At 34.2% G+C, this 11,966-nt stretch overlaps 1 protein-coding gene across 1 annotated transcript in view; it reads left to right on the top strand.

Moving 5' to 3' along the window:
* Positions 1–11,966, top strand: part of CNTLN (centlein) — a 427,627-nt gene that overhangs the window by 287,123 nt on the left and 128,538 nt on the right. The window contains exons 16-17 of the mRNA XM_044677223.1: positions 2,109–2,935; positions 10,310–10,445. Of these exons, the coding sequence (XP_044533158.1) occupies positions 2,109–2,935; positions 10,310–10,445 (963 nt within the window). The remainder of the gene's footprint in view (positions 1–2,108; positions 2,936–10,309; positions 10,446–11,966) is intronic.

The following is an 11,966-nucleotide window of genomic DNA, read 5'->3' as shown; positions in this document are numbered from 1 at the left end:
GAGAGAGAGAGAGAGAGAGAGAGAGAGAGAGAGAGAGAGAGAGAGAGAGAGAGAGAGAGAGAGATGGGTGGGGGTGGGGGGGGGAGAGAGTACATGTGACCTCTTTTCCCAATATCTTCAACATTTCAAAGGGCACAACATGATTGTCATACAAAAAATAATTAAAGGAATAATATTATAGAAATTTGCTTCTTGGAAATTATACCTTCTCCCTTTTAAATTTTGTAATTGGAAAATTGAATAATTTTTTGAAATTAAATCTGTTACCAGAATGACTAACTTTTTAAATTTTATCACTATCTGATTAGCTTTTTTTCATTTGAGGGATAATAATTTGAAAATAAATTAGATGCCACTTTTTAAAAGCACTTAGTGATAGAAATTGTGGTAATAGATCTCTACTTTTTTGCACCTGTTCTTTTACACATATGTTTTTATGAGTAAATTTAGTGGTCTCTAAAATATTCTGTTTATTTTCATCTGAGAATATTTGGAATCCTCTAAAACTAAATTTAATAATTTAAAAAATTTGGTATAGTTCTTGGATATTTGGTATATATTCTTGGAGAGACAGTCAGAATATAGTGAATCGAGAACTGATCTTAAATCCAGGAATATTCATTCTGACTCTGGGAACTTGGACAAGTCATTTAATTCTCAGTGATATAGGTAGTTGTCTAAAGGTAAAGAGAAGATATTAGCTGGTGTTGATAGAAATTTCTTCTATCAGTGAAATCACAAGTTTAGTCTTTATTTTCATTGGAGAGATGAGTTCACATGTTGAGCTGATTGTGGTAACCCAAGAAATGAAGGGTTCTACTTTTCCCGACCTAAGCAAAGCATCAGTAAATTGAACCAAAATACATTCAGCCTTTTTCATCTGTGACGGCAAGATAAATCTAAAATCATTTGCTTTTAATTATGAAATATTTGCATTGGCTTCTTCAAATATAGGTTTGTACAACTTGCAGTAATCAGAAGTTGATTTAATTATCTGGTGAAACTGAGACATTTTAGACAACCAATACCAAGAATACCATTTTAGAAAACCAATACCAAGATAGATGACTTATGGGAGAAAACCCTAGTTTCCTAATTAATCTCAATTCTATCATCTGTGTTTTATTTATTAGTCTAAATTTCTGAATTCCAGACCAAAAGTAGCATTCTGCAGTACTTAAAATAAGAGACTAAGAGAGGCATTGTACACCATGGTTAGTACACTGGACTTAATTCCAGGAAGACTCAGGTTCAAACCTTTAGGCACATATTAGCTGTGCTGTCCTGGAAAAGCCAGTTGACTTCTTGCTTCAGTTTTTTCTTCTGTTAAAGGAAGGGCCTGGATTTGATAGTCTCTGAAATTTCTCTCTAGCTCTCTATCTGTGATCCTTTGAAAGATCAGAGCAAAAAGGAGCTAGCAAACATGTCTTCCTAGGTAGAAAATATTTTTAAAAGAAAATATGCCCCAAGGCATGTTTAAGTATTGAAAGGAATAAAGATTTTTGACTACCTTTTAGATAATAAGCACCATTGAAATGATCTTGATTTTAAAGTTCTTTTATAATTTGCATCCAGTCATTTTGTGAACTTTGCAATCTATGACTTAAATGTTCAACCTCATTTAAAACTTGATTTTATTTTTGTGATTTTTAAAAAGAAATTAATGGATGAAATTCGATAACATGTTTATAGATATTTTCTATTTATTTTCTATTTATTTTATTAATAAAATTTATGTATATACTTTCACATTATTTTGCTTATGCAAAGAATTTCCATTATGAAAATATTGTTCATATTGTATATATAGCAAAATAGTGTCAGTCTCAGAATATATTTACAGAATCTGTTAACTTATTTAGACTTCTCTTTCCCTTTGTCTAGAATATAATTATCTTCTACCATTTATTCTTTGCTCATTAGATGTAGCATTCTTCATGTTAGAATGTATTCACCTATACTCTCTTATAATTTATTCACTAAGCCCTCAATTGATTTTGACATTATGGTAACAGTAACTATTTTCACAAAGTAAACATTAAGTTACAATGATCTCATAATTCTTGATGTAACAAGGAAAAATGAAACCATATACATTTTTGTTTTAGGTAAGTGAGTTGGAAAAGCGATTGAAAGCTTTTGAGAAAAAGTCCAAAAAACTGAAAGAAGAAAATAAAAAGTTGAGTAAAGAAAATGATGAAATGAAATCCTCCTATAAACAGCAGCAAGATGATACAGAAGCAAAAGAAAAAGAGCTAACCCATTTACAGAAGGAGAAGGAAGATCTGGAAAGATTCAAAATTGTCCTTGAGTTCAAGATCCATGAGCAAGAGGTGGAAATCCAGACCTTACAGAAGCAAGCAGGAGAAATCAGTTCCTTGAGGGAGCAAGTGACAGAAGTCAATTCCTTGAGGGAACAAGTGGTGGAAGTTAATTCCTTGAGGGAACAAGTGGTAGAAGTCAATTCCCTGAAGGAAAAAGTGGCGGAAATTAATGAGATGAGAAAAGAAAATGAAAATCTGAGGAAAAAGGTACAAGAAATGGAAGACACAAATCGAATTCAGAAAGCTCATTTATTGCAGGAGATGCAAGCTATGCAGCATATGAATGCAATACAACTACCCACAGGGCCTTTAGCACAAGGGCCAGTCCAACCACCAACAGTGCTTCAAACCCAGCTCCAGATACCAACACTGTCTTTAACTCAGCTACAAGAGGAGCTGGACAAAACTATGCCAGAGAAGTCTATTCTGGAAGTGGTGAGCACTGAACAATGTAGAAAATGTAAGACAACTACCACCAAGGTTAAATTTAAAACAGCCAAGAAAAAAGGTGCCACGGGAAATTCTCAGGCTTTTCTCAATCAGTCCATCAAGGTTATGAGCAATATGTTCGAGAACTGTAAGGACGACTGGGAGGATGTGAGTGAAAGCAGGTACGGCTCTCATTAACTTAGCTCTTTGGAGGGGACAGTGTGCATATGTAAAGCACTAGCAAATGGAGATTGAATTTCAACTACTGTCGATTTGGTATTCAGAAAAAATACTGTCAGATCCTTTGAAATATCTTGGGAGGTCTTGTTCTGAGCTTATTGACTGAAATTTGCATGCAAAATTAGCCACAACTGCATGAGTATTTGAATAGGTGCCAGGAAGCCCAAAAGAAGGCAATGCTTGATTTCTTCCAGTGATGCTATTTTCATGCAGTCATGAGGCTTGAAATTGACAGTTTGGCAGGTTGATTTAATTTGCTGGCCCTTTGCATATTCACCACTGACAGCTAAGGATTCCCAGGCAAGCCTACTAAGTCGGTTTAGTTATCTTGTGACATGCCGACCCAGGAGGAGAAACATTTTTTCCTTCTTAATTTAGTTAGATAAATTTTGAATGACCCATTTCAGCTTGTTACCAGATGTCTACAAGCTGTTTAACATCCTTTAAATTAAGAACCATCTTCACTAATTATTTCATGTATGTTTTATGCACAGTCATTGTACTAACTTTAATTGAATGATGGTAAAAAATTAGTTCCTTAAAGTTATCATGGTGTAGTTCTCTGGTCTTGAATTATATAGCCCCCGGTGAATGACAACAGGAATGCATTAAAGATCTATAATGTGTTCTTCCCTAATCTCTGTCCGTAGATACATATACGTACTTGAGGTACATCAGTAAATCCACAAGGGCAAATAGATAGTTTTTTATAATCTTTGCTTAAGTCACTTTTCTGTTTTATCCTGTACTCAAAATGAACAGACTTAATTTTGATCTCTAATTTTCATACTGGTTCAAAGCAAACCAGTTTTTAATACTGTATGTTTTGTTTTCTAATCACACTTTAGTTTTTAAAAACTTGTTGCTGGCGTTGGGATGATTTAATCAATTTTGGTATCATTGTAGGTTAATTTATTAAAGTTGTTCTTGGAACCATAGATTAGAGATTTGATTCAGCTTTTAATGTTCAGGAAGTAAAATATAATAAGGAACAAGATTTGAAACTTTCTATGTGACTTTAGACAAGACAATTTATCTATTTTTGCCTTAGTTTTATGTAAAATGAAGTTGGACTAGGTCATTCTTTAGTCTCTCTAGCTGTAAATTCTAATATGAAATGCATAGTTTACAATTGTGCTGTTATCTTCCTGGGAAAACATTAGATTTCAGATTGGGTGAAATCCTATCTCATTCACATCCCAACTAGGAGTTATCCTGCATCTTTAACCTATATTCCATTTTAATTGTTCATAATTCTTCAAGCTTTTGGTACTTGCCTTCTCATTCCATAAATAATATAATCATTTTACTCATGATTATGTAAATATATAGATATTGTGTGTATAAATAAATAATTCATATTTTTATGCTCTACGTATTTGAGGAAATGTATTTTGGTGTCCTTCCTTTTTTAATTAGGATTTGTCACTTGAGTTTTTTTGCAATGACACTTTGTTTCACTATGAAAATTAAATACAATAGGGCCCTTATATCTTAGGGCAGTACATTCTAAGATTTACCATAGATGACTGAAACTGCAGATATAAGTGAATACCTACTAACTACAAACATAAAATGATTTCTTATACATCCATATATAATGAATTTGAACTAATAAATTAAATACTAAGATATTACTAACTTTAATATAGTAAAAATATGATACATTGTACATTATTATACAGTTCCCTTTCTCTTGGATGTTCAAAGGAGGACTAGCATTTCTGGTGTGAGGGCTTACTGAGCCCCTCTTCAGGGCTGCTCACCCATCTTTGATATCCACTTGCCCCAGCATCTGTGACCCCAAGAAGTGGTAGCATGTCACACTCTAGTAAACCATTTTAGCAGATGGGCTGACCCAGGTTGAGGGTAGCCGATGGGCCATAAACCTGTTGGGGAGTTAGAGGGATGTCTACTCCAGGTATGTAGAGACTTCTCCTGGTGGATTGGGCAGATAAAAAGTTCATGCCATTGGCCGTGGAGGCAACTGAAGCAGGCACTGTGGTCAGATATCAAAGATGCTGGGTCATCCATCACATCCTGGGCCATGCCCAGTTGTCTTGACTTTTGTCTTTCCACTGGACTTTAATGACTGAAAGAGAAAGTGAGGCTCACAACTTTGTGCAACTCTGCCTTATCCGAATTTCATTTTTTCTGCCTGTGCTTAACACACAGGTAAGTGAATCAGCAGATGTCAAATTAGTGAATATGGGGCCCCTACTGTATTATATTTACTGCATGACAAAACACTCAAGGAACACTCAACTGCAAAGAATTCTCATTAGATCACACAATTAGGTCCCAGAGCTGAGCTTCACTGTCTTCAGAATAGTCTTCTCCTTTCAGCTTTTGTAGCTGGTGGCATACAGTATTGGCATCTTGTTGCTACAATGGATAGAGTGCTAGACCTGGAGTCAGAAAGATGAGTTCAAATCTTGTTTCAGATAATGACTTCCCATGTGACTTTGGACAAGTCATTTAACTACTCTCTGCTTCAATTTTCTTATCTATGAAAAGGGATAATAATTGTGACTAACTCCCAGGATTGTTGGGAGGATCAAGGAGGCAATATTTGGAAACATTTATCAAATTTTAAAACCTACCTAAATATTAGATGTCATTATTAGCTATAATATGATACTTTGAGTATTTCCTATATGCCAGGCACTGTGCTAAGTGTTGGGAATAAATATGAACAAAAATACAGATAGTTTCTTTCCTCAAGGAGCACAGGGCCCATTACCCAAAGGTGGTAATAGAAAACCAAACAATTCCCCCTTAAAAAAAAAGAATGAAGGTTGATAGATGGTCTTGAGCATGTAATACAAACCAAAATCTGTAGAAATGGTTTTAGAGCAAGCAAACATCACTCCAGTGATTAGTAGTAAAGTCTTGTAACAGGTACATACCATTGGATTTGTCAAATGTAACTAAAAATGGCTTAGCTCTCACACAGAACCTTTAAAACAACCATGGTTCAAGAATGAAATGAAACATCTTTTATGGGCAGCATCCTCATGAACTCAGCCATACCAGTTTAAGAAACTGAAGAGTTCTTTAGTGGCGATTCAAGTTTAGGTCATTGTTATTAGAAATCATATAATGATTATTTTTAAGGCTTCCTTAAGTTTCCCAACTTCTATAGGAAGTCTTCTTCAACTCCTTTTTAATTTCAGTGCTTTCTCTTTGTTATTTTTTCCTATTTATCTTGTATGTAGCTTGCTTTTTGCATATTTCTTTGCATGTCTCTTCTATTAGATTGTAAGTTCTTTGAGGGTAAGGACTGTCTTTTGCCTCTCTTTGTATCCTCATAGCATTGCACAGTGCCTTGCCCATAGTAGGTGCTTAATAAATGTTGATTGATTGAGACAAGCCTCAATTAAATTATTAGTAGATTATGCAATGAATGATAGGAGTTAGGAAGCACATCAGTGTAGGCTATAAAAATGGAGCATCTCACCAAGTGTATTAGACCTCATTTGATCTTTTCTGTAACAGAGTAATTCAGGAATGATTCCCACATCAGGAACCAATCTGTTCTTGTCAAAGGAACAGTGTAGCACATTTTTTTTACTTGGGAAAACTTCTTTATTAGCTTCTCCAATGAGAACTGCATACATCCTTCCATTTAGTTGAAATTTACTTTTTTATTACATTTATAGTAAAAATGTTAGACTGATTTGAGTTATTTTCCCCAATAGTTCTTCTTCTCATAGCTCACTAGAGGAGGAATGCATTAAATATGGATCCTTGAGAAAGAATTGAGAAATAAACTAACAAGTTTTGAAACTTATGTTCTTCAGCAGACCATATATTTACAATCACATAATATGACTGAAAGATATATAGAATACAAAATCCTATAGTACTTATTCTTTGTATAAAAAAATTAATTTGGAACAGTAAAACTCTTCCCTTAAGTCTGCTACTAGGTAGAATCATTTAAAATTTTCAAAATATATAACAAGAAGTTATTTTGTTCAAAAGGCATCTAATTATTATTGTTAAGTAAGGAATTGGGAGATATTGTCTTGAAAAACTACAAGTAATGCAACAACAGTCTCTGAAGGATTAAAATTGAGATTTGACCCAAGGTAAATGAAACTCTACAAGGTGGCGCAAGTGGGCTTCAGTATTTTCCTAACAAAATTGTGCAAGAGAAACAGCATAAAGAAAATCATTCCAGAGATCTATGACTACATGAAAAAATAGTCTAGTCATGTAGCAAGATCAAGACATACGTGGTAGACAACCAATAGAATATATTGTTATTCACTTATCATAAGATAGAGAAAACCTTGATTGTATTTAAGATTTGTAGGAGGTATGAATAAGAGTTGTACAGGATGAGAAGTTATTCTCATCATGAAGTACCTTAAAACAAAATCAACCTTTTGTCTACGTGTACACATGCATATGTTGTGTGATGCTATTTGGCTGTATGAATCATAATCTGTATGAATTCTCTAGTCTCTGAAGAATTAAAATTGCAGTTGAATCAATTAACAGTGGTGATAAATACCATGGATAGAAGAGGGAAAGGCATAAAAGTATCATTCACATTATGTATGACCAGAAAAGAATTTATGCCAGTTATAGAATAGCCTCCTGACTGTTCCAGAATAAGACACCATTTCTTGTGTCTGGGCACTTTCTCTGTCCCCTGTGCCTGGAATGATCTCTCTTCTCTGCTCTGACTATTGACCTGTCTCCCTTTAAGTTTCAGCTAAAATCCTACCTTCTACAGAAACCTCCCCAGGCCTTAATTTCCCTGCTTTTCCTCTGTCAATTATTTCCTATTTATCCTAGGAATGGCTTGCTTTGTATATGCATTTGTTTGCAGGTTAGCTCTACATTAGACTGTAAGGGCAGGGACTATCTTTTACCTTTTTTTGTATCCATCTCCCTTACATTGCACAGTTCCTGTTAGATTAGTAGGCACTTAATAAATGCTGATAATGAAATGAATGAAACAAGATAGCTCACATTCTATATTAGTAAACATGGAGTGTTATAAAACCTATATAGAAATCCCTTTAGCAGTCTATATAAAATCCCCACAGAGGATTTGTGGGGTTAAATGAATAAGAATTATGTAAAATGAAAACCACAGAATTGCAAATTGAGAAGGACCTCATTTCCTATTTAGTAAAATATCAATACACTAATAACTATTAGCTGACATGTACCTGAATGAAAATGCTTTTTACTTAATTAGTGATTTCTAACAATTTTTTGAAAATCTCTACAGAAGGAGACTCTACTACTTTGGTTGATAACCCATTCCATTTCGACAATTCTAATTAGTAGGAGTCTTTTCCTAACATCCAAACTAAATCTTTTTTTTTAAAACCCTTCCCTTCTTTGTCTTAGTATTCATTCTAAGAGAGAAGAGAGGCTAGGCAATCACTTAAATGATTTGCCCAGGGTCACACAACTTGGAAATTTCTGAGGACAGATTTGAACCCAGGTCCTCCCAACTCTAGGCCTGATGCTCAATCCAGCGTGCTACTTACCTCCCTCTATCTAACTTAGATCCGCCTCTTCATGATTTTCACTCATGCTTCCACTTCTGCTATGTTAAAATGAAGCAAAATCAATTGAACCCTTCTTCAACATTAGCCCTTCATATCCTTGAAGACCAGTGTCATGTTTCTTTAAGTTTTCTCCTTTCCAGTCCAATCATCCCCAAGTTTCTTTGGCTTTTAATCTGAACATTTGATTAGCCTTTATCCAAATCTTTAAATTCTTGGAAAGAATTTAAAGTCATGTAAGACCAGGGACAGAGGGTAATTTGACAGTAAGCCATTAATAAGAATTATCTGGGTCTGCTCACTTAAAAGTTACAAATTTCTCTAGCAGAATAACTAGTTTACTACCATTCTGTTCTACACAGTGGAGACTTTTTTCACTCTTCAATCTTTCTTGACTGCTAGGGTAGGCTCTGTTAGGGTTTAGGAAATGTTTGCTTGTCCCAAAGAGATTTTGAGATTCCAAGATACTACAGAGGGGCAGCTAGATGTCCCACTACCAACAGAGTGGGCAGATGAGAGTATTGTCAGTAAAGAGTACCAAAGTATAGATATGGAGTTGTGGGAAATTTTACATGCAGTTCATTCAGCAAAATGTCCTTTTAAAAAAATAGAATTTACATGCTGATGAGTTTTTTGTTTTGAGGTGGTGCAAATTGAAAGTCCAATCATACCTCTCATTAAGCAATCTTGCTTAAGGTCTAAGATCATGGCATCTTGTTTTACTTACCACATACTCTAACTCTGCTTTCTTTATGCTAAAATTAACTAGTCTGTATTATGCAGTTTTTTTACTTTTTCCCGTCGTATTTAGTTAGATTGTACATATACTATATATTTCAGAGATGATTGGCAGCCTTTTCATTGTTTTCTAAAAACTTACATTGAAACAAATCAATGAGATCTAAGTCACGAACTCGCAAACTAATTTAGGAGGCACCTTAGGGTCCAATCTATACTTCAACAATCCAGATTCTGTCTGAATGCCATTGCTAATGGAAAGTCATAGTCTCCTTTAGATACTCTTTTCAAATTCTGAGCACCTTATAAATTCAATTGTTAGCATTTCTTACAATAATTTCCACTCATTTTATAATATGATGATTTGAAAATAGTGTATATTTTATCATGTATTTTAATATCCACTTGTAAAAAGCAAGGTTTAATAAATTGATACGTGTGTACATATGTAACTACATACTTATTCATTTTGAAAATTTAAATTAGTCTCACTTTCTTACCATTTTCATTCACAGCAAAATCCACAAAACCTCACAAGTTTCTACTAATAAGTAATTCTGCTTGGCTTAAATATAGGCAACTCAATATTTGCATTACTATTATCCTCCTTCAAAGAATATTTTAAATATTAGGACCCATCTGGCAGTTTGTATAGATCAGTAACCTATCTTCTGACAGGTTTTTCATAAGACATTTCCACTAGTGTGCATCATTGAAAATTTGTCTAGGGGATATTAGAGATTTGAAAATAATAATTAACTTGATTCTCTGTTTCTGTACTATCATTTCCTTTAATTAACACTACAACCGTAGCCACATAGTAAAGCACAAGGTAAAATGGAGATTTTATAGGTATCTCGTGTTCTTGATGAATGTAAATGTCTACATTGGATAATTTTACCCTTCATTTGAAGTATCCTTGGCACATGTTTAGAGTTCAATTATTTTTAACTTTACCTAAAATTGATAAATTATCTAAAGATTCAACCTGGAAAGAAATAAATTACTTTAATAAATTTTCTTTTTTAATTTTCCCTACTGAAGTGATTCTGAAGACCTGACCTCTCAAAACCTAGGAACAATCATCGTAGAAACATCTGAAAAAGATAAAAGGGAACAGACAGAAGAACAAGCAAAAGGGAAAGAAATTATATTAGGTATAAAAAGTCCAACCAAAAAGGTACATTACATAGCTTTACCTTTTTGTAAGAACTGTTTTTAATGGCTTTTTAAAACTTTTTTTTAAAATTAAAAAATAATTTGTTTCCATTGGAGCAACTCACTACTAACATTAACTATCTTTTTTTTGACTACAGTTTCTCCCTATCCTTTAAGTTAAAGCACTTACTATATGCCAGGCAGTGGTCTGAGTGCTGGGGAGACTAAGAAAAGCAAAATATTTAGTTTCTGTCCTCTAAGAGTTCACTTTTAAACATAGGAAGTGAAAAATATTTAAACTAGGTTTAATAATAGATTATAATTAACAATTACTTCTCAGTTGTCCTTTTAGCATAAACCAGTACAAAAAGTTGGAGTATGAACGTTTTCTTTAGCCCTAATCACTAGATTGTTCTTTGATTGAAACAGTAGGGGGCTGTGCAATTTAAAGCTCTTTTAGCGACCCAGAATGGCTTCCTTTAGGGGTCTTAAACATATCAAAAGGGAACTTTTAGAAATTCTGCAATTGACTAAGGGCACAAAAGGTTTATATTTGCTTAGAGTTGATAGACATTATTATAGATCATCCAGGTTGTCTTCATCAAAAATCCTTACTACAATGAGCAGCTAGGTGGCTCAGTGGATAGAGAACTAGGCTTGGAGTTGGGAGGTCCTGAGTTCAAATATGGCATTAGACACTTCCTCTCTGGGTGATCCTGGGCAAGTCACTTAACCTCAGTTGTCTAGCCCTTACCACTCTTCTGTCTTGGGTCTGGTACTTATATCTATTCTAAGACAGAAGGTAAGAGTTAAAAAAACAACAACATACTACAGCTATTCTTTCAAATGATCATCCAGCTTCCAGTTGAACTCACTACTTACCTTGGGCAGCCCACTCCATTTTTGCACAGCTCTAATAAAAATTAGATGAAGTTTTTTTTCTGTTTAAATGAAAAGAATATTTACTTTCCAACTTTGTACTGATGTGAGCTTTGCATTACTCATCCACCCTATACCAATACTCCATTTTTCTCTCCCCCACCAGGGTTCCTGCTATTTTAAAATACAGCACAGGCACCATCTTCTTTCCTGAGCCTCCCAACTACCGGTGCCTTTCCTTCTAAACTACCTTATACTTAAATAGACTATATATAGTCACATTTGTCAACTTTCCATTTGTACTTGATAGATGACTAGATAACTAGATAGATGAGCATACAGACAGAGAGGCATACATTTGTTGTCTACTCCATTTGAATGTGAACTCATTGAAAATGGAGTTACCTCCCAGAAAATAAATGCTACTTGTGACTTATTTTGACTTTTACCTATTGGTCTTAGTTCTACTCATTTGGACTCAGGGAAATAAATCTAATCCTTCTTCCGTATGACAACCTTTCAATGTGTATAGCTAAGTCCCCCAATTCAAGTTTTCTTTGCTCAAGAGTAAATATTCCTACTTCCTTCAAATATTCCTCAAAGGACATGATTTGAGTCCTAGAATAATGTCTTAATCATAGTAGGCACTGCTTACATATTTATT

Source organism: Gracilinanus agilis, chromosome 1, assembly GCF_016433145.1.
Source record: "Gracilinanus agilis isolate LMUSP501 chromosome 1, AgileGrace, whole genome shotgun sequence".
In the NCBI taxonomy this organism is placed as follows: domain Eukaryota; kingdom Metazoa; phylum Chordata; class Mammalia; order Didelphimorphia; family Didelphidae; genus Gracilinanus; species Gracilinanus agilis.
This window is presented reverse-complemented; position numbering and strand designations above follow the sequence as displayed.